A 24,817-nucleotide genomic window follows, 5' to 3' on the forward strand; every position below is an offset into this window, starting at 1 on the left:
GAGAAATGGATGAATAAATAAATTGATATTAAATATTAGATTAGATATGTTTCTCTTTTGAACTAAAATACTAAAATAATTAAAATATTTCTTCTTTGAGAGCAATCTTAGCATGTCTCCCGTTTATGGTTTTCGTATTGGAATCTGCTGAACAATAGTTTGAATGCTACATTCGGAAAACGAATAGTTAAATCGCACTATGTTCTTCTTTTTAGATGATATTAATTAAAGCGAAAAGCGTATGAATAGATGATATTCTGGAGCGTATATTCTTATCGTGTGCATGCATTCTCAAGTTCCACTATTTTTCCTATCCCGATATTTATGCTCAGGAGAAGTTTTCTCATACAGAAAACTGTGAACTAAATTAACGGATGTGTGTTTTACCGCAATGAAAAGATTTACATAGCGGTCAATTTGACGTTTAATTACTGTGACGATAATTACGGGAAGGCCGGGGTAACACGGAATTCATTATGATCGTTCTCGATGATTTACAACATCTGTTGTAATTATCGGTAGGTTCGCTGTACAATCAACATGTTCCTTATTACTTTCAATTTTCACAACGTAAGATCGTATTTTCAGATATGTAGAATGCGAAACTTCCTTCTCGAAATGCTATTAAAATTTGCATAGAATAATAGTTTCCTATTGAAGGAAATTTTAATATCAAGTCATAGTAAATATAACAAAAGTCGCGATCGTCCAGAATATCTTTACTAGTCTGTACTGTATATTCATTATGCTATTAGATACAGATTACGCTATGTACAGAATTTGTGCCAAATTAGTAACACGAACGTGCTGCGTTTCCTTAGACAGCGAATAAATTTGCTGCATGCACTTGGAGCGTGTTTATTAGCGCACAATATATATACTCAAAAGCTAAATTATCGCTAGTAATCCACTATAGTTTAGGATATATAATTTCTAAATAAATTTTACTACTGTTTGTTGAAATTTTATATGAATCTAACTTGTCTACTTGACAGAAAGTACCAAAAAATATCTAATTCTTTTTATCAGCTGTTTTATGAACTTCAAATTATATACATATATGTACTATATATACATGTGTTATATTACGTTCATTATATACATGTAATATATTTGCATATATCACTCTATATTGCAATTTATAATAAGAACTTGCGCAGTACGAGAAGATTATAATACAAGAACTTCAGAAATAATAATTATAGTATTTATAATCCTGGAACAAAATTTTGCAATACGAAAAAATTATGACACTAACTTCGGATAAAAATCATAGTATTTATAATCCTAAACCAACAATTTACAGTACATATACAAAGAAATTATATGGCATAAAAACATCTTTATCACTCGAATGATCATAATATTGACTTTATTATAATATGTCCTTAAAAGACAATTATTTCAAAGCACGGATGTTCCTTAATTCAAATTATGTCAATCAAATATCCATGGTTAAATTGGATAGTTAAATTGTCAGTGATATTCTATACCATATAATTGATAGAACGGAATAACAGAAGCTTCGAAAACGACAGAGTTCGTCTCTTAATCGGTCGCTATATTTGCGGGAATTCGGCCAAGACGACGTGCTGTCGGTTTGGAACGTCACCGAGATCTTCGTTCCCGTTCCCACTCGTACACTCTGTTTATTATTATTGGAATGATCCACCTCCTCGTGTTGAGAGGGCTGCCAAACTTACCTGACACTCGAGGAGGTAATTAGAACTTGCTCTCTCTTTCTCTCGGGGTCTTGCTCACCGTGATGACCTCGCAACAGCCACTGGTATGCGAAAATCCGCTCACGATCCTATTAAAAATCTACTCTGGTCCGTTTTCTACTCGGTTAACACGCGATCTACCAATGTGTATTTTCTTTCTCCGTTTCCAGGTATCTCTTGATAGACAGTTCGATTAAAAACCAGTGATTCATAGTCAGGAAAGGTGTTCGGAAACGATTGATCCGGCGGAAGTTTACTTTTGATTTTTACTGCTGCTCTCTTTGCTTTTTTTACTCGAGAAACACGCTACCGTTTCGTTCCGTTCTGGATAATTGATAAGCTGGAGAAATTGAGCAATAAATATTGAACCAAAGAACAGCGTTTTCTTGTATAGAGTTGAGATAATATTTGAAAATCAATTTGAAGTGAAATATTAAGATTGGTTGTTTTATACGTAAATTTGGAAAGTTTTATTTTAAAACAGTGATCGTGTGCTACATAGAATTTTAGAAGGTAAGCAAAGTCTATTATACAAATATTGTATAGACAGAATAGAATTTACTATAGTTTTTTAAAGAAATTATTAATAGTTATTTTTACTTGTCAATATGAATCGACTTAGGTATATACCATATACTCTGTCGTGTGATAGATGAGTACTCATCTGTTTCTTTTCACCAAGTTTCCTCAGCTGTTGATTTTAATACGGCAACTAGTAATTTTACAGATAATGATCGCTACACAAGACTTAGCGAATTAGTTTAGAAAGGTTTAATTAATTGCGTTATTAATTTCATAACATCTATCTGTGATAAATATATAGCATATATCAGAAGAGATAATACAGTTGATAATTCTGTTACATTGAGAGGAAAGAATAAGATCTTTTTATTTGGTGTCCCGGTTTCGAGAAAATTAAGTTTGAAATTCATCGAGTACATATGCACTCGTTGCTATTTCAAACTCAATTTTCTTAAAAACGAGGTCTCAAACAAGAAAGCCCTATCCTACACTTCCGACTGTAACTTAACTTTACTGTATCCTTTATCTCCTCAGTATCACTTTTATTTAATCTATCGAGGAGTTTGTCTAGTGCAAACTAAAAATCGTATTTTTCAAGCAGAATCTTATAAAGATATATAGTAAATAATAGTCTTGAAATCTCATTGAAAATAAAATATACAGAATAAAATAGAATATATCCACAATCAAAAATGCTACGAACATTTTGAACAGACCCAACATTCGTCCATGTTGAATAACTTCCTACTTGTTCTATAATGTTCGATATAAAATATAAAAACCTTTATATTTCATCGAATATTGTGTTCCAGTTAGTCGACAGAAGGCTCAGCCAATAGCCACGTCGAATCGCACAGAGAACAAGGATGTTCGTGCAAGCACGTTACCACGAAGACGAGGGGACGTCAGTCCAGTGGTTTCCACGCCACAGAACAGCCCCAATCGTCAGAGTCCGAGAACATCGACGCCTAGCGTCGACAGCGCCGTTGGTTCCGCGGAAGGTCTGGGTGTACCTCAAACCGGAAACGTTGAGGAGATTCGACCGAGGAGCGATGGTTCCGACAGTCTGGCAACTTCCAGTGCACTTACCAGCCCAGAACCACCGGTGCCAGAAATCAACGAGCCAAGAGTCGATCTGGTGCAAACTGAGCCTCCTATCGAGATCGTCACATCTGAACCCGTTTTTCCGCTCATTGAAAGTGCGCCCATCGAAGAAACTGTGCAGAAAGGTAGGTTATCGTTGAGTATTATACAAACGGTAGAGTGTTTTTTTTATCGAAAAAAGAAGGTTTTGTATGGGTTTGGCTATTTGCGAAGAAACAATTAGTTGGTCGATCTGGAGGTTTGTCATGCAACATTTCTTTTCCTGAGTTTGTAAAACTTTAGACTTTAAACTGAACTTTGTTCAGATCAGCCAAGTTACCTGAATTTTTAAAATTTTGTAATGTTTAAAGTTTATAATGTTCGTTACTACTAAGGAACCAAGGTTGTTAGAGTGATCTATTTCCCCTGATCTGTCGTATCGAAATTATCGTCTAAAGTATAACTTCTTATTCTTCTCCAAAATATAACTTCCTCGAATCGACTCATTCAACAAACTTCATCGGACTTTTCTTGAACAATGTATACAAGCGCAAAACCTAGAAATCCACGAGTATCTCGAATAAGAACGATCATCGTAAACGCGGGAAACAGCTGAATCCGCGGAACTCCCTTCCATGTAGCAACAGTTTGTTATTTGGCTGATTTCGTCAGTGGAAATTGGCAACATAATATTACTAAATCCGACATCCTCGCAGCTTGTAATTTTAATTTAATGACTTTATCCGTGCCAGAATCGCACCTTCGCCGCGGTTCACCCTCTTCTCATCTTCAATACTCATTTCAACATTCGTTTCACGTGGCTTATCACCCTCGCGCATCTTAATAGAGAAACGTTTCACCGTATGCTCACGGAGGATTCAACGACCCACGGGTCCGCTCTTAATTATCGGATATTCGTTGACACGTTTATCGAAGCATCGACTGGCAAGAATTAGGAATCGGCCGTTGAAAGTCCGCCGGTGTCGTTGATGTATTAGATTAGAGCATCGAATCGAAGCGGATGAGCCGGCCAAATATTTTCGCCTGTCCCAGTGTGGTGAACAGGGGTAAGGGAAAGAAGGACTATTTTTGCATCGACAGGAGTATGGGTACAAAGGTGCACCCAAGTTTCCACTTTATTTCGCGTGGCTCTATTTTCGGAACGGTGGGTGCCAGGGTCGAAATAGAAATTTCAACGTCATCGAGTTCTACCCATCTTCATTGATGACTTCACGCCCGTTCACTCTGGCCTGGAGTTCGCCAATCCAAGTAAATATCACGCTCATACGTTGACCTATCACGACAATGGTTAACTCGACTTGATTTTATATTTTCTTTTTTGTACGAGGAAGAAGAAGGTTGAGAGAAGTTAGAAGAAGTTACGGGATGTACGTTTGTTTCTAGCGCAATCTTTCGGAATATTGTTCTTTCTATTTATTGAATAAATAGACTTCCGTTAGTTCTGAGTCATTAAACCAACTGACTAGTGATTATTTTCTAACCTCTATCTGACCGTTGTTTTCCAACTACGTTATTTATCATTGTGTTCACTTTCTGTATTGAAGGTTAAATTCGAGTAAAACTTGGTCGCTTTTTCGGCTTATGATCGCAGATTAGAAATATTTTCTCTACGTTGGATGATTTTGTCTGTAGTCCTTCAAATGATCCGAACGTGAAATGAAATTTTTTTCAGAAGTCTCGGATACTGTTAAATTTTTCAAATGTAATCTTTTGTAAAAGATAATGCAAAACAGAAGTTTGAGAGACACACAGAGTACTAATTTATCGAAAGTTATCGAAAAAATATCATTATAAAATTCTGTGATTTCTAGCCAAATTATAAATCCACTATATATATTCTAATTAATCTTTTTCTAGATATTTGATATTTTTTGCTAGGAATGTATCAATGTCTGATTAACGTAAATCGAATTTTGTTTCGTGTTTTTAAATACAGTCGCAAATTTCTGTAGCAACCGTTGGCTATAAAATGGTTTTCAACATAAAATTAGCATAAACAAATATTATCCACGCATTCATTGCGTACCTAGTTCAAGAAATGTTTCGTTCATAAGCAAGGAAATAACCAGAAATCCAGATACAATAATTTAATCGCCTAATGTCAATTTACCAAAAATATTGAAAGAAACCAATTCATTTAACGCTTTCATTAATGCTATTGCCCCATCGAATTAATGATTGAAACAAAGTTAATCATTTCCTACAGAAAATAGACTGGAACCGCACGAAGTGATAATAACACCCCCACCTGAGGAGCCACGGCTAAGTCAAGCTAGCGAAGGTAGCGAGGCGGCAAGCGAGGCACCCTCTGAAGCGTCATCGCCATCGGGCAAAACTAGAAGGTACCGAGGGGATACCAGTAAAAGGAGAAAGGGCGTGTACATAACCCAATGGCCAGAGTCCTTGGACACCGACAGGAACAAGCTGTCAGCTCAGAGCAGCGAGGAAAGAGACGAGCCACCTGCGACGCCTAGCGACCTCTCCGACTGCGAGGGCCACACGCCTAGAAGGTAACATGAGAACGACCGCTGATATATCGGAATAGAATGCAAATAGAGCCGAAGCGCCTGCTTACGGATACGATTTAAGAGCAGAAAATTACCAGAGGTTCGAATGTTTGCTTAAAGGCACCCTCTTTGTCTAACACTTGTTCGAGTATCGTTATCGCATTCCAGATTAGAATTGAATGAATGAGAATAGCGGATGAGTTTTGGAGAACAAACAGAAGTGTTGCCAATTTCACGTGACACATTAGCTAAATATTAAATTAGATCTTATATAGATTGCATAGGAGTAAATTTTCTATAATCATAAAATTAGGAAAATTAGAGAAAGAAATGTTAACTCGTTACTGAAATTTCTAATTTACTAGATATAATTATTTATGAATATTTTCTTTTAATCGGCCTAATTAGAATCAATTTCTCTTTTAATTCTATGCATTTTGAAAATATTTTACATTTAATGAGATTTGAGGAGAATTATTTCCCGTGCAAAGTACTGCTTGTGACAAACGTATTCGTTAAACAAATTTTGTAATGATCAATAGAAATCGTTTCATTTTTAAAATAGGTACAAAATTCGTTGTTGTGAAGGACGAGCTTTTTCACAACGATTATGAAGTTATGCAATAAGTTGTAAAGAGTTATTGAAAAAAACGGTGCATACATTAAAGAAATGTGGATATCATAGAGATGTCTTTCAATTAAATTTTTCCTTAAATTTCGCTATGAACTCTTCGAACAAGCCAATAATGTCCTATTAATCCTTTATAATAATATGCCGACAAAAGAAATTATAGCAACCTAATAGCCTTTATAAAACTTACGTTGAAACGTATTATTAAACGTATTATTTATCGAAATGCAACCCATTTTCTAATTTTAATTTTAATTTTAATTTCGTTCTCATCTGTTCAGATATAGTAAAAGACCTCTCCGTGGTCCTTACGGCCAAATGCTGGAGGCAGAGATGGCGAAACCGCGAACTGCTGATATCTCTCTCGAGGAAGGTCTACGTCCACGTAGAAAAGTTTCCGAGAATCTCTCGTACAACGCAAGTTCGAATAACAGCGGTTCAGAGCCACCCACGCCCTGCCATCATAGAACCACTTCCAGCCCGAGCAAACTTGAAGGCCTTCCGGGACCAAGTCCCGAACTCCTCGCGGAACTACTTCGAGGATCTTCAGAAAGGGTGGCACGTGCACCGGCGCATCGAAACGTGAGTACTATTAAATTTAATATGCGTTACTTGAACGCACGGCATGCTTGAATGAGGGAGAAATCGGAGAAACTGAATAAGAGAACAAAGATAGATAGGTGAATGAAGTCGAGGATAATTTAATGCAAGGCAAGTCAAATTCTGAACCATTAGTTGAATGAAGATAAATAAGCATATCCCGTGGATCGTACAACCGAGTAGCTGTGCAACCTTTATTATCCGAAGCTTCGTTATTTGAACATTATTCGAGTCTGTTTGAACGGTTCTACTGTTCAAATGGTTTTTCTTGGAAGTTCTGTTCTATGTTGAAATTCGACTTAACTATGAGAGATCGAGAATGGACGATTTTAGTGAATAAATGTAATAAGTGTTAAATTAGTGAATAAAATATATAAAGAGTTTCAAGATTTATAGTAATTGCTGAGAAAAATAAAATTTGTTTAATGAACAATTCATGATACTTCATGTCTGTTGTGTGGTAGGTTCTTGAACTCGTCTGAAGAACCGCTTTCATATAATTAGATTACGGATGTTTGTGCACATATGGGAAATTCAAATGTGGGAAAATATACATAATCTACATAATATGTAAAAGTATACAAAATATGCAAAGTGAAATTGTAATACTTAGGGGGCGAAACAAATTTCTATTCAAATTTTACTTCACTCATCTTCATAAAAATATGATAATCAAAATAGTTAAAAGATTTCTATTGTGAATGATTCAACCACATCAATTAGGTGAAAGAGTCTCACAAGATTCATATGTTATTTGTACGCTACTGTAATAAAGGCGTCATTTAAAAAAGCAGTAATTGAAAAAGCGTACAGATAAAAGAAGTAGACATAAAAGTTAAAATAATACGAGAAACGATCCTTTAATTGTCTTAAGTAGCACATGAATTCGCATGAGTTTACAGGTAATATAACAAAAATGATAGGCATTATATTAAAAAGATATTTATTGCGTATAAAAAGTAGCAAAACATTATTTCTCTTATTTACCTCGTAAATTTACTACGGCTCAAATTCATCATGACTGAAACGTTAGGAATTACTTATCCTGAACAGCCCAGATACATTGCACGCATATGTACTCCGGGAGTTAATTGAAATTCATCTTCAACAAGTATATCATTTAACAAGTCTGAAAAGAAATATTCGTTAAATTGGATTTCCTCCTGTTCGATTTCGAAAATAACACTATTACGCGAATAATAATCCCATTTCATGTAAAACTTACTCATGAATGAGACAACGATGTAATGAAAGACTAATCGGTAGATCAATTAACGAACGAAACACTAAAAGCAAAAGGAAGCTAATGTTATTGAGCGAGTTAAGAACACTGCGATTGATGTTATCGCGGCGTCGTATCTCTGACGGTCTCTTCAACGATCTTCCTCGTCGCTTGTAACATCTGGCGACGAATTTTCAAACGAAGCAATGAAGTACGTCGCTTGTCCCGCTTCGAGTTGGTTCGCGCGACGAATCGTATATCGATCGTTCGTCCGACTTCGCTTTTGATCTTTGAAACGTGAAACATCGAGAAGTGGTAGGTGTTAGCGCTGAAGTTCATTTGAAAAGTGTTTGAAAGAGTTGAATTGCAAGAAATGAAGAGTAAATAGTGTGACTTTTAATTTTTATGTGAGATTATGGTGATTGGGTATTTTAAATATTCAAATTGCTCATCTTGCTTTTAAATATTATATACTTCTTGAGATATTAGTGATTTATTGCGTTAAAACACACGTGAGATATGTTTAATCCTTCAATTTACTCATAGTTCTATAATGCAGTGAAACAACATTGAATTGAATTTATAATGGAGTATTTATGCCTCACTATTACAAGATACAAATAGTGTTCATTCAATGCGTTAAGTCAATAACTCTATCATCTCAATAATTCTCAGCAGTGAAATACACGAATATGTATTAGGAATAATTTTCACAAAGAAATATTGATTTTTAGACTCAAATTGATTATTCGAACATCTTGTTCTCTTCTTATCAGATAAAGAAAATAGCTAAAGGAAAATAGTAAGAAAGTTAGAAGCTTTGGATGAGAAACGAGTCTCTCAGACTCTAAATGGATCAATACCGCATTTTTAAATTTCTTTCAAACTTCATTTTTAAATTTTATTACCTGTATGTATACATGATTTGTGTTCATCTTCTTGGAAAACAGGTGACTTGCTTCCATAAGTTTATATGTATATCGCAAGAAGATGATATAAATAATCAGAAATTCCAAAGAAATTTGTAAAAATGTTTGTAACGTCATATCACATTTTCTTTACTTTTTAATTTTTGGAGGTGATATTATTTTTTACTAGTTTGGAAGTTGTACGTTCTAGAAATTACTATTTATAGAGTTTGAATAATAGAGTGAAAACGAAAATAGGAAGGAAGTATGTTAATGAAAATATTCAGAAAAAGCCATGTTCATATTGTTTCTTGATACATATTGGTATCATTGCATAATATAAAAGTATCTAAAAACTTGTATAATTATAGCGAATTACTTGTGAACTGTAATTATCGGTGATTAAAACCGTGATTAGACGAGTATTTATTAGCAAGTAGAACACCTATAAACCTGTCGAATTACACATAAAATATGCAAAATGGACATACATTCATCATCGATATGCAAATTCTATCGTAATTTACTTAACATGCAACAACTTCAATTATTATGATTACTTTCATACATTCTTGCATGTATCCTTATTTAAAATTTATAAACATCAATAATTTTTATGTTTGCTAGACATAATTTGGATGAAAATATTTACTTTCTTTATTTTTTCACTTATTTACGGACAGAGATATTTTTCTTTAGTCCGTTCAGCGATAAGCAATTTTTGGAATAAATTTTATTTATCGATGTGAATCCTTTCTCGCCATATTCAAATATTTAAAGATTTGTATATCATATAAATTGTTTTATGTAGTACAATAATTATTTATTTATCGACGAAATTGAAACCTATAATCTTTTGATATTGTGTGATAGGAAAAAGGAGATATGAAGTATTACATTAAAGAAAAACTTACTCTAAAATTGAAGAAATGATACAATGTCGGAATCCTTTTCCTTCTGAAACGGCTCTTTCCCGAAATACTCGAACAGTACTAGTCGAAGCATTATTAAATGTACCAGTGCTAAGTGTAACAGTGTGAACAGTATACATAGAATGATTCGAGACAGACGACTCCAGGTTAGTCGCTGAAACGTAATCTAATAATAATGTTCGGTCATATTTCTGGGATGAGTTGTTGGTGGTTTGGCCAGTGCACTCGAGGTTAGCGTAGTGTCCCCTTGATTCTGGCACGGCGGGGGCGTGCACGAGTGGATATTCCTGGCCTTAGGTGTACCTGGGGACTGATCGGCCTCTACCAGCACACACTGTGCCGATGGAATCTGCCGGCTAGCACGCGGGCATTTTTACGCAACCCGACCTTGCTCGGATACACATCGACACGTTTAGCATGTGCGTGCTGTGTAAGCGGGCAAGTTCGTCCCTGCTTTTGTGGTGAAACGTCGCTTTTATGGTCTTAATAAGCAAAGAGATGTTCGGTCGATGCTCTTTCGTTAATTACAATTCGCTTCATGACCAGCAGCGTTTCCCTTTGAATAATTTTTGGAAGGTAAGTTTTTAGGACAGACGTGCACTGTGTATCGCTAAAGAGACGTAATGTCGCTAATAAATTCAATGTGTCAGCTCGATAGATGAGTCATTGGAGTGAGTTTGATAATTCGATCAGTATAATGTAATGTAACGTCAATCCTTTGCAATTTCATTTAAAATTTTTGATAAAAAAGCGCACATCTTATGAGAGAATTTAATAATAACGCGTTTGAAAACAGACAAAAATAAATTGCTGTCTTCTCGAAACAAGCATTTCTTATTTTTTAACATGAGCAGTATTAACGATACAGATAAACGAATGATTCGCACGTGAGCGGAAATTAGTCATGAACGAAGGAAATACGTTTAGCCAGACTCTGAAAGAAAACAGAATCATGTGTGACATGAAACAGGTAACGTTTGTCAAGATTTTCCCACGAAAACTTTCAGGAAACCCGAGTAGTCGTAACAAGAAACTCAAAGAGATTCTTTGATAGTATTTTGAGTTAAGTTGGATCACGTTCGAAAGTATAATTTCCATTTATTATTACGATATCCTGTACGTCAAACGTATCGAAACGTTTACGAGGGTGAGATATTTTAATACACGAGGCGAATGGAAATTTTTAGGTATCAAAGTGAAAAAGAGAGAAGACGTATAGTTGACGCTTCGTGAAAATAACGCTTGTTCGGAGGTACATGAAATATGGCAGCGTTATTATGTGCGAACGCATAGAATTTCTAGTGGAAAGATCGCTAAGAAAACATATAAACTAAAACCCGGTTGAAAATAGCAGAGCTCGAGATAAATAAGGATATTTTCAGATCGGTTCTTTATCTATTTTCTGATGTCATCGATTTTCGGTCGGTATGTATTACGTAGATTCCCAGGATTTTATGAATGAATCGCGAAACTTACAATGCCAGAGCATCATGACGTCCGCGGTGACGTCGGTGCCCACGTAGATTCTTGAATAATTTATGGCGATCCTCCCTCTTTATCACTTCACGCAGCCGCTGAAAATCTATTTTTCTTTTCGTTTTCGACACTTAATCTCGCGCGTTTGGTATTTTATATTGGCATCCCGGTTTGAGATATGTTTAACATGTGTCGAAGCAATAAAATTAGTTATAGTTATAGGTAGAATGTCTCAGAGTAGCGTGATCAAATATTTTTTATCGCTTTAAGTATAACATAGCGGATTGATACTATCTCGATTTGTAATAAGATTTACTGTTATCACAAATACATTATAATTTACGAATGTCATAAAGTTTATTTTATGTAATTTATTATTTGTTTTTCATGAAATTTGTTACCGTTAGGTAACAAAATTTATCATTGTTAGTATTTCGTAACTTATGATCTGCAGAAAGTTTTATCAATAATATTAGCATTGGAAATCATATTTATTGATGAAATCTGTAAACATCAACGCATAAATGAATAAATTAATCGCCAAAGACCCGAACAATATATGGATTTGATATCAATCTCTTTGCTATAAAGTTCAACCGCAAATAATCGTTATATAACGATTTCTAAACGAGTGCTTGCAGCATGTGTAATTTAGACACGAACACGCGACACATAATGACTTTCATGGAGGAAGTTTGAATGTGCAAAAGTTCATATATCGAGGCTATTGAATGAGCAACCTGCAATCCGTATGAGAACGAGGCGAATGAAAAGCAGACTGCAGCGAGGGCGTTCGACAAACTCGAATAAAATGGTGGAAAATTTCGTGACTGAGACGCTGCCCAGACTAAACAACCATCCTCGAAATAAATATAGGGCATGAGACATTAAAGAGTATAAAATAATTCACGGTTCCGTATCACATTTCGCAATGAATGAACGAGTAATAGCTCTCATCGATGGTTTACCGTTACTTATTCATGGTAAACTATATACTGTTGTTCTGCTTTAAATCATGCTTCAAAAATATCTTGATGTCAAAGGAATCTATTAACAGTAGACAAAACGATTCTTATAGAGAGAAATGAGTTGCTCTTGGTAGACGTCCTATGGAGATAGACAACCGTGTGTTAATTCAGTTTGGTGCAGGTGCATACTTCCGGTGTCATCAAATGAACTTGTTGCGGACACGTGCAAATAGAATTTCGCCTATAGCAATGCTAAATTGCTCTCTCTTATAAAATAGTATAGAATTAAACATTTTAAAGTGATATTATTTATTCTTTAAGGTTGTTTTCTTAAATTAATATGAAAGTATATGTTATATTCTTTGTTAATAATTTAATATATATGTTAATAATGATTAAAATTTCTTTGGTACAATAAAATTTGAAGAAACAATTCCTTTATATTTGGTATATTTTTACAAAATGTTTATTCAATTAGCAATGGAATTTACGTAATATAATATAAATTCATGTGTCATACTATAAAAATGATCTTCAACAACTTTCAGTTAATAACATAAATTTATTCCATTATATGGAGTAATTAATTAGCAATGACAATGTATTATTGGATACAAAGAATACTATATTTCTCTCTAACATTTCTCCATGCAATCTTTTCCTTTCTCGAAACTTCGAGTAACGAATTCCACATTGCCAGATTGTAACAAACATAGCAATTCCCGACTAGACAGACACGAATCAATAAATATCATCAAAATCAAATATCAAACATAAGTATGATATACGCACCATAAAATACCATCACAAAAATCAATATAACCAAATCATGACCATGACTTTCTTCCTACGTCATGAAAATATATTGATAATCGTCCTCCGTCTGATAAAACAAAACAGGAACGTGCGTTTCGCTAACGTTCAATCGAAAGTCATATAGAGGAGCGTATCGGCGAGGTCGGGAAATCATGAACCGGGAGCTTTGGTGGTTTCGCGGAAACGCGATTGTTATGGCGATCGGTTAGCTGTTTAACTGTGGCGACGGTACAAGGTCGTCTAGAGCTTGCCTTCCCGGAACAAGGTCGCGGCGCAGCAAAAGCTCTTCGAACAGGATGAACAGGATACATGGGTGCGCGCGTGTAATCCACGTGAGAGAGTGCGCCGGCGTTCTGGAAGCGAAACATCTGCCTCTCTTGCTCCGCATAGCGGTCGCTATTCTGTTGGGCATCGATCAGCCTGGTCGTGGTTGTGCGGCGGGTCGCCAGTTTCAGGCGTAACGCCGTGTCTCGCTGCCGCATCGCGAGAAAGCTCCGACACTGAGCGAGAGAAGAGCTTTGCACTCGGTTCGTCCGGCTCGTCGCCCGTGTCACGTGCGAATCTTCGATCGAGATCGGCCAGTAGAATGCGGCTCGCAGTGCGAACAAGCGTCGTGGATCGCGATTCAAGAGTACAATCTTGAAATAGAGGAGTACAGGCGTGATACACGAGAGTACTTTGACGTGACGTGACCGTTTGCTGAGGTTTTTTCGGTGGCCAGGCTGAATCCAGCCTTCGTTAAATCGTCCCGTGTCACGTGTGAGTCTCTTGAGAATCGTGTCGTTGAGAATGGTAATCGAAGAGAGCTGTTTGGTAGAGAACTAGTGTGGCCGTGTTCGATGATTAGAGTTAGGATTGACGATTGATTGAGCCCCTGATTGATGACGTTGGTTTGGTTTGTTTTATAGAGAGGTTTTTTTGCTTCGTTTGGTATGATGTAGTTGATGATACACAATAGATGGTGTATGGTTAGCGAGAAGAGTAATAGCATGTAGAACAGAGCGTTTGAATTTCTATGGAGATTACTTAGAGATGAAAGTTGGATCATTAATAGGTAATCTTTGATAACGGGAGAATTTTATGAGTTTGATAAAACGTTGCCGGTTACAGCTAGAACTAATATTACGCGAGCGGTATAACTTCATATTTGCTAGTACATCACGTAAGCTCGGCTACCTTCTATTTATTCTCGATTCTATTCGCAACGTCGTGTACCACTTACATCTCATAATCTGAGGAACGAGGAAAATAATCATATCGATCTTGACGTTCGCGGGTTCTAGCGGTCTAGAGTTAAATCGTTCGATATGATTGTACCATTTAATTGGGTATAAAGTGAAATGTCTAACCGTCGATCTTAATTGTCTCGAATTAATCATGCAATAATAATCACAGTTAGTCACGGTGTTAATCGAACTCGTGAAACTTGACGTTATTTGATAAATAAAGTTCGTTATCCACGTATTATGCGTTTGAAAATTATCACGCGAAAATCACAACAGAAGCAGGAAATCATATTTAATATGGCAGTCAGCAGAAATAATATAACTTGTACTAGACCGGTGATCCTGATTGTTGACAAAGGTCAAGGGTCAATCTTTAGCTTCGTGTTGCTGTTCCTGCTTCTAGACAGGATTAACGCGTAGATCCTTCAGAATACTAAAATTCGTATTATCGTCTGATTTCACTGAACAATTCCTGGAATTGATAATATTAACTAGCGAGTACAGTACACGAAGTTGTTTAGAAAGTATAATAAAATTAATGGATCAATATAATGACGATCGTGTTGCTTTATTATATAAAATGCTTATCTTTGTCTGTCTTAAATTCTTTTCATTTCTTGAATTATATAAATATTTTTTCATTTTTCCGTACTTTATATGATATATTATTTCTTATTCTTTTACGGTCACTGTAAAAATGCGTGCTGTGGTAGATTCTGCGATGTTGAACAAACAGCGGAACGATAACGCAAATGATGACATGCAAGGCAATAAAAAGGTCAAAGAGTGCGCTTCAGCTTCCCTGTCTCTTAGAAAAGCTCCTTAGTTCTAAGCTGCTCTCCCGTGGAGCTGTCGTTTAATGTCACACGAGTAGAAGGAGATGTATGCAATAAATAAAAATTGTGTCTCTGATATTATACGATTTCATCCGTTCTTCTGAATTAAAGTTAAAATTATATGTATAATATAAATTCTGACTTCGAAAAATATGCAACGAACAAAGCAAATATACAGTAAAAAAAAATATATAGCAGTTTCCTAAATCAATTAATTTGCCTTTTGTTATTTTCTTTTTTATTCACTATTAATAGTATCAAATTTTAGTAAATTTCATTCCTTCGAATACTGTCTCTTTCTATCTTTTACATGTAGAATAGGAAATGCATTAGATATTAGGGTTCTCATTAATCTAATCGATATATTAGATCGTAGATTGACTTCTGCCGCTGCGATAATAACGGGAATCATAAGACGTATCGACAGAAACATACCGTATTGGAATTCTCGAATTCCATCGAGGAAGAAACGCGCGTTGTACTGAATACGAGGGCCATAGACGTAGCCTTGCATCGACATTTGTCAATCTGTTCTCGCAACGTCACGTTTCTCTATTAGGGTCTAATTTCACGTGAAAACGCATTCCAGTTCTAGGATTTCCAAGGACCCCTTATCATTAAACTAATATCGGTGTTCTACTTTCCCAACCATTCGTCCGTCTTGCTTCTGTTCGTGGAAATATTATTGAATTATTGATCAGGGATACCGGTAGAATTCCACTTTTCACTCGTCACACGGAACGATAACGAAGTTTGCAGTGGTTTCAGAGTGGTTTAAAAAGTGATTAAAATTAACGATCAGTCGAGGAATCAATGGTCATCAGAAAATCTGAGAATAATTTTAATCAATTGAAAATTGTTTACATTTCCGTTTTAATCTTAATTCTAATTATAATTTTCTATTTACATTCATACATAAACATGAAATTTTGATTACACGTAAATTAAAAATATTGTGAAATCAAATAATAGCTGGAAGTATCGTAATAATTTAGCATTATAAAAATGTCATATTCACAGAGCTTTACCCTTCAATATGTTCACATAAAATCACTTCAAATACAATTTTTATCTTAATTAATTTTTTTACTCGAGTGCTTTAAAATTAGTTACAGTTAAATTTGTAACTTTGATTACAAGTTTTATATGATATTTATGATATTCATTCATCTTTGATATTTATCGTACCACAAAAGAATAAACTACAATTTTTAAAACAAACTCGAAAATTGTAACTTCGCCCTGTCGATTAACAAAGATACGAAAATCAGATTTTAGGGACCGCTCGAATCTCGAATGTAATCGGTTCGGTAATCGTACGGAATGGCGTGTTTCTCGGTGGAAAGAAGGACAAGCGTGAAAGAGCGAATAAGACAGAAAGGGGAGCTTGCAAGCTCACGAGGGGGGCCCTGAGTCAGCTAGCTAAATATAACGCGGCGTGGAAGAACGGTGGTACATGCACGACGTGTTCGACATATGATCATCCCTGCTCGAAGTGTGAAAGCTCTACGTGGAAACGCCAAAACTTGCCGGACGTACGGTCCGAGCTTTTAAAGTGGCACTGCTGAATCACTTTATAAGCGAAATGCTCGAACAGACGTGAAATAAACTTTTGTTCACGAGATTTAATCATTTTCGTATCATACGAATATCATAAAATATCCATATTGGAACACTATTATTTACAGATATTACTTTTTTAAATTTCATAACATGATATTGGAATTGTTTCGTTTTATTTTGATACAATTTTTTTGCGATTTTTCTTCGCTTAAAATTCGGTTGCCGATTCTCACTTCCAACAGTTGTTATAACTTTCCAATGATTAATCCTTTCTATTAATATTTCCTGGTGTTACGTTGTAAAGAAAATGTTATTCATATAAAAACTGCGTTAGCATAAAACGAACGACGCTTGTAGCTGATAAGGGGGAACTTCTGATCGAAGAAAACCTCCTTTTCTCCCGTCGTCATCTTTTCCTATATTATAACTCTTTCGTGTTTGTAACTGGATATAACTTTTACACGATTTGCGGTATTTTTAGTGGGACACGGGTGCAGTAGGCAAACGAGATCACGAGATATATACTGCTGAAATGTCTTATCTAGCATCCTTCCATTTTTTCAGTTATATTGAAAAATGTTGTATTAATGTAGAGTAAAGTTGTATTGTACAGGATGAAAAAAACAACGATTAAATACTTTAAACATTTTTGAATTTTGAACATGGTCCTCTAAATATTTTTAAAATATTTTTAAAATTTTTAAATAAAACTCGTTAGTCTTATTGATTGTACTTTTAGTTTTCATAAAACTCTGTCAACTTATTCGCTATGTTTAATAATCGACAGGTTACTTTCATACTCAATTATGTCATCTTAAAATTCTCCTATTTAATCATAAACTGACACTACAATCAAAAAATCAACAAAAATATAGTTTTTATGTTTTTCTTCTACCATCTACATACTATCTTCTACTGAACATTTCAAAATAAATCCCTTCTTTTAGCTTTCTAGATAACGAACAATCTATCTGAAACTTAATCAAAGACGTCAACGATATCAAATGGACATTTTCTAAAACCAGTGAATAATATATATATATAGATCATGTCTTTGATCAACTCTCCAGATCATTAGACTTATCGACGGAGAAATAGACAAACGGCGAATATATATAAGATAATAGGCGAATTAGACAAACTCACGATTGCGAAGTGTGATAGACGATTGGTAAACAATCGACATGGGACTCGAATGTGGGGAGCCGGATTGATACGCGATTAGGGAGTTTAAAACGTATCAAGGGACTAGCAAAGGCGGTAGAAGAGGATGACGATGAATGCTGATCGCAAACTCATCAGCCAGCCGTCGGTGGACAGCGAAAGTAACGAACGTGTCAGCACAGACCGCGTGGGTAGCTTTCCTTTTCATGCTTACATGAATCCAACCACCTATATGTGCACACACAACCGATCATATTGCACACGCATTGTAACCATCGTGCTCATTGCGTTGTTTCGACCGATACCAATATTTTTTCCCGCCCATTTGGCATCGATTATAGCGCGCGAATACGAAATTTTGCTAGGCAAACTAATTAATGCACGGCTCGAAAAACCGGTGTATTTTCCGTTCCATCTGCCTCGTTTCCTGTGTCCGTGAAATTGCGCTCCATTGTTTCGTGGAAAATGCGTAGGAAGTTGTATAATCTGTAACGCAGCAGGCAAAAGAAAAAGAATTTTTTTTTATTTCATCCAGATATAAATCGAACGATGTGAGGAGTAATCTGTCTGAGTAGAAGTTCGTTTTCAGAGGAATTCTTAAAAAAGCATTTAAGAGAATAACTTAAGTGAATGTAGTAATAGATTAAGTAATTAGCTTATGAATGGAGACGTTTTCATCATATATTTGGGGTTTAATGAGGATCATAGTTTTGTATGATACGGTTTTAATATATTAAGCATACAGAAATGACTTCTTTTTTGTAGATTTTAGAATAGACATTTGTTTGTGTTGTTTCTCAATAAATTTTTTCTTACAAATATTGGACTAAGATTACAACTACCATGCTGTGATATTCGATTGTAGTTGAACGTTATCAAATATTCATTCATTGTAGGATTTCACTTTAATTCACGTGTAATTATTTGCCCTCAATATGAAGAGCTATTCTTTTCTAGTTATTGTAGTTATTATAGTTTTTATAGTTATCTAAAATAATAGCAGGTAAAATAATAGAGGTATAATAAGAATATACTTAAAAAGGATACCTGAAAACTTCCTATGTTAATTTAAAAACGACTGCGAAGATGGAAAAGATCGAACACCTGGGCGAGACTTGAACCATGATTATGTCATAATGGTCGATCACGATTGTCTAAGCCCAAGCCATAAGATTATCTGTTGCGTCTTATGCGTTATGCAACCAAGAATAGTTTTTCTCGTAATCAGTGTCATGCCGATGTCAGTAAACACGTGAGCGTCCGCGCGTGCTCGTACAATACGTGGGCACGTGCGATCTTTATCACGAAACAACGGGATTTGTTGTTCTCGAAACAGTTGATTGTTCAGGATATCCTAGAACAATGGAACAATCGGAAAGAATTTGATTTGTATTAATATCAAAATAATTAGGAGAATTTTAAAAATATCTCTTCTTAAATCTGAATACTTTTCGAATGTTTAAATCATTTATTATATCATTTTATAATTAATAATGTTAAAATACGCGTTTTTTTCATATAATAAGCCTATCTTGTCTTTTCTACCTCCAAAGTAATCATTTATTTAGTATTATTTTACAGTAATGTCTGATCAAATAAGATGATATATTATTAATTATTATATTATTAATAATATATTAATTATTTTCCAAATATTTTATTTAAATAATGCCTAAGCTCGACTAGTAATGTTATTACTTCAGTTTCATAGATATTTAATCGGAGACTGGTCATCGTCAAGGTTCTTAATTTGATTTTTAAAATATCTACATGAATTCTTACATCAATAATTTTATCTATTATAAATTCCGTTTAAGAGTCGTTATTTAAGTATCATTATAATTTTACACAAATGTTTGCAAAAATAATAAATCAGATTCAAAAATCGGTGATGAATGAGAATACCTTCTGGCACGTTAGATTTTTGTTACCATTGGAATCTTTCGAATGTAGGTCGTGTCGAATGAGAATTACATTCTGACATTTCGCTAGCAATGCAGTTAGCCTCTTCAGGGGTCAAGTGACACGCTGATATTGACCTCTGAAGAAGCTAAATGCAATGCTGGTGAAACGTCGCGATATATGTATTTCCTATTGAATACAGCTTACACCTAAATACCACAAATTGTAATAAGTATGTAAACTCAGGTCAGCTATATAAAGGATTCTCTTTAACTATTTGAAAGGAAGTGTTTCTTTTAAAGCTTATTTAACGTCTAGTTCTTTTATTCTTAGCTACATTATAATTGTAATACTTGATATACGACTAGATGGTTTTTAACGATGAGGTCACATAATCGTTACAATTATGTTCGAAGTTCGCTTATTAATTTGCTTTGATCTTGCCACTATCGAATGTTTACTGAATAAACAAGACATTCTTTACACAATTATAACTACATCTGTTGTTAGATTAAATCGAATATAAATGTTATCGATACTGCGTCAGTTATTATTTCTCTGACAAGATTACGAGTTAAGAAAACCGATATTCCAATGAATTCCAACCAACATGAAAATAAAAATATCTGTAACATTATTGGAAACATTACTTTTTATTTTAATTTTAAATAGGTTTCCCCAGACCTGATTGATTTATCAAACATTTATATTCCAAATGACTCTTGTATTATTCTGGTGATTTATAGAGTACGAATCTTTGCATGTTTACACGTTTTCCTTTGTCTTTCTTTACAAAGATATTATTAGGCTATATATAATCATTCTTTTAATATTTTTGTACATAGAATTGCTTAGTCATTCTTTTTAATCCTTAATGAGCTTGATATTTACAAAATGTTATTTCATTACATTGTAGTTATTAATTTTGTTTTTCAGGATACGAGGACTCACGTAGTCGTGGAATTGTACGATACGGAGCGATCGTACGTGGAAGCACTGCAGATACTAGTCAATGTGAGTAGATCAATATTTTAATAAAGCCTACAAATCAATGCAATTTCACTGTGTAATATAACGCTGCATGTTCTTGAAATTTCATTCGAATTTATGCTTTCGTTGAAGTTCCATCCACTCCATATGTATCTTCCCCTACGTTCTATCACTCAATGCAATAGTGGGAATATTTACGTGTGAATGCGATGGAAACCATAATCATTATTTAAGGAAATATTTAATACTTGAATTTAATAATAACGTGCAAAATCATGTTTTTCCAATAAATATCAATTTACTAGCATAATGACAATATGCCATTATGCCAAAATATTCGAATAGTGAGGAAATATAAAAAATGAAAGCACATGGGAAAATGACGAAAATGTTAACATTTATGCAGTTACTAGAATTATTAGGGCTAGTGCTCAAAATGAAGATCACCTACGTGGGAACTGCATGATAAATTATGATTTGTTTATATTTCGATTTTGATAGCAACTTATTCATTCAGTGATAATTTGTGAAGACAATATTTCTCAAATATTTATGATATTTATTTATGTTTAATATCAAGACTAAATAGAAAGAGAATTTTGTGACCATAAAGAATGGTTGACGCGACCTTAAATACAATAAAATAAAATAATAACAAGGAGAATTTTGTTAAAATAAAATTGATTGTCAGTATCATAAATATCAAAATTTTTTCCTGGGAAAGACCAAAAATGTAATTTCTCGTATTTTCTGTGTTAATCCAACGTAGTTTCTTGAAATTTTTTTCTCGTAAAGTGGTCATTATATATCGCAACCAAAGGATGTAAAACAGCATGTCGAAACAATCATAGATCACTCTTGTCTCGATTTCCGTCTTGTTTTCTCTTCCGGTAAGGAACATCGGTATGCACGTCGACTGGGAGATGTGCTTTCCGAAAGTTCTTCGAACATCGGATCCGCGACCTTGTTTCTCGTAAACAAACTCGTTGCCCGTTTATTTGCTTCATTCGAGCAAGGATTCCACTCGACTGATCTACTTCGTGAAAAGCTTCTCGTTAAGTTATGCAGCCTCGCATCTCCGGCTTGTTGTTTCCATTAAATGTGCCATCCGAATTAATAGCGCTTCCTGACAAATTCTCAAAATGACAAACTCACCAAGTTCCTACATTGCAACGCTTTTCGTTTTTTTACTTTTAAAAAGTTAAAAGCATATATGTAAACTCATATCCCCACAAATATAACTGAAGGAATAAAATTTAAGTAGAAATTTCTTTTGCTTACTAAATAAGCACTTTTCTGTATCTTTGTATATTATTTGTACACTGTGCATCGTTACGTTTTAAAATTTTCCGTGAACTTATAAATAATCGCAGTTTACAGATAAATAATGTAAAAGTAAATATCAAGTAACATTGATACGTAAGTATGATAGATAGAAAATTACCAAGAGCTTTACCTGTGCTAACAAAAGACTAATTAGTTCCCCTAACGCAGCAATTCTTTACTTGCATTTTATCGAAAATGGCATCAGTTTCGTCGGAAAGGTTAAAGGTAAAAGTTGGAAGGAAAAAAGAGATTGCGAACAACGTTTCGTTTTATTAAATTTCCACGAAAACGATATTTCCTCTCGTTACCCCATATTTACACAAAAAGAAACAATTCTCGTTACAACTTCATAATTCTTTCCTCTCTGCACAGCCGAGGATCCAAATTTTTCCGTTTCATTGCTCCGAGCAAAGGAAACTTCGCGCCATTTCAGGAAACTCGAGTGCGGGAGAAGATCGTCCATCGTTTCCTCGTCGCTTGACATTTAAAGAAGCTGCGAGTGTTTCGAGTTTCGTTCTAGTATTCGCATTCAAAGGCTGCCGAATCGATAAATAATGCTTGCAATTAGTCATTCGTAATTACAGCGCAGTCTATTTGCGACACGATAGGATCACAGAAGGACGAGCATTTCTCATAAACAACGCTAGGCGTAAATGGTCCGTAACCTTCGCGGTCCTGCGTCGTAGCGCGTGTTCTGTGTTTAATAACCGATCCTCGATGGTGGCAAACGTGATTTCTAGATTTATTTGCGCGTATCGATATGTCAGTTGCGGCAACTCTTTTACGATCGCTATTCTCAGAAGCTCCGCATATTTTAGACGAATATAGTGATGGAAAATGGAGAATTGCGGGAATATTCAATCTGTTCTCCTGTATTGGTTCTACGCTGCCAGTTCTACGTTGATTGAATAAATAAGGGATGGATCGAAGCGATGCGAAGGATCGTAGTTGTCGACAGATGTGTGTTGTTCCGTATTTCATGATATTATATCAGTTTATTTTTGAAACGTAAAATATTGCGCAAATATTGGTTACACAGTCTTGATAATATTTCTTTCTTATTTCTTTTTTTTTCATGTCTTGTTTTGCTCTTATTCTTTGAAAATATTTTTTGGAATGTTTTAAAGAAGCGATGGTGCGGTTTAATTTTAAATTAATAATTTTTAGGTATTAAAGAATCTTAAAAGTTTATCGTTCATTAAATGTCCTTTTTATTGTTATATATATAATATCTTTTTAATAATTACGTTTAAGAACATGACAAAAATATTGGTTTTAATATTATCGCCTGCAGATTTATACTCAATATCCATTGTTAGAAGTACAAATAATCAATGACTCATACCGAACCAATATATTAATTCAATTTGCATATCGATGAATCGTGTTAGTCGCTCAGCCTGTCTTAATGTGCGCCTATTTTCGAATCGCATACGCAAATCTGCAAACGTTACTGTGTCCAGACATTTACGGATCCAGATAGTTGCTCGTAAAGAATTCGATGGATCAACGCTGTCGAATATCATTATCGAACATAGAAACGATAAAAATACGATTTCGTTCTATCGAACGTGGCCATCGATTCGAATGTTAATATCGCGACGAATAATTGAAACAACGTTTGGTTTCTAACAGTTTATTTATATTTCGCGATCCAGTTTATCGCAAGGGGATGAAATTTACCTTCACCAGGATTATTAAATTCTACCTTTTCATACACAAGCGGTCAATCGTAACCAGAAAATTGTAATAACCGATCATCCACGTGTTACAAAATGAAATTGACGATGGAACGTGTGCGGGGTTGTACACTGTACACTCATGTGCACTTTCGTTAGTTCGATAAATGAAAAATAAATGAAAGCTTTCGTTTCAATGCTATAGTTTTGAATTTTTTATTTATTAAATAACGACTATAAAATTATGTTTTCTTTAGACATGACCTAAACTCTACTTAAACATGATCAAAGTTAAAAGATACATGTGTCTTTTTTCAAAAGCAAATAATTCATCATCAACGCTAAATCTCACTGTTTTGTTCTTTTCTTTTTCTTTTCCGAATAAAAACACACGATTGTTACGAACCATCTAATCGATGTTAATAACAATGCTGTTTAGCAAACATTTTCGAATCTTTTTTTACGTATTTTCGAAAAGAGATACTTCTCGGAAGACTCGTCACATATAATTTTGGGTATTTCACTAACAATTAATTTTTTGATTAAAAATGAAAACACCCACGTAACGCATAGGAGACGATTTCCATCGCAAGATTTTTTCGACAAATTTACCAGAAGAATTCGAATTCCGCAACACCCGTCCGCGTATATCATGAAACGTTTGATTGTCATATTTTATAAACAGTACGGTCCACGATGATTGTTGTTCGAGCTGAACGATTAT

General features: G+C 34.7%; 1 protein-coding gene across 11 annotated transcripts in view; it reads left to right on the plus strand.

Annotated features, from left to right (window-relative positions):
• LOC117209689 (rho guanine nucleotide exchange factor 17) overlaps positions 1-24,817 on the plus strand; it is a 70,360-nt gene that overhangs the window by 26,523 nt on the left and 19,020 nt on the right. For all 11 annotated transcript variants that reach the window (XM_033451959.1, XM_033451955.1, XM_033451958.1 and 8 more), the window contains exons 6-9: positions 3,056-3,472; positions 5,554-5,857; positions 6,767-7,067; positions 21,035-21,112. In XM_033451959.1, the coding sequence (XP_033307850.1) occupies positions 3,056-3,472; positions 5,554-5,857; positions 6,767-7,067; positions 21,035-21,112 (1,100 nt within the window). The remainder of the gene's footprint in view (positions 1-3,055; positions 3,473-5,553; positions 5,858-6,766; positions 7,068-21,034; positions 21,113-24,817) is intronic.

The sequence above is a fragment of the Bombus bifarius genome, unplaced genomic scaffold (assembly GCF_011952205.1).
Source record: "Bombus bifarius isolate JDL3187 unplaced genomic scaffold, Bbif_JDL3187 scf7180000008190, whole genome shotgun sequence".
Lineage (NCBI taxonomy): Eukaryota > Metazoa > Arthropoda > Insecta > Hymenoptera > Apidae > Bombus > Bombus bifarius.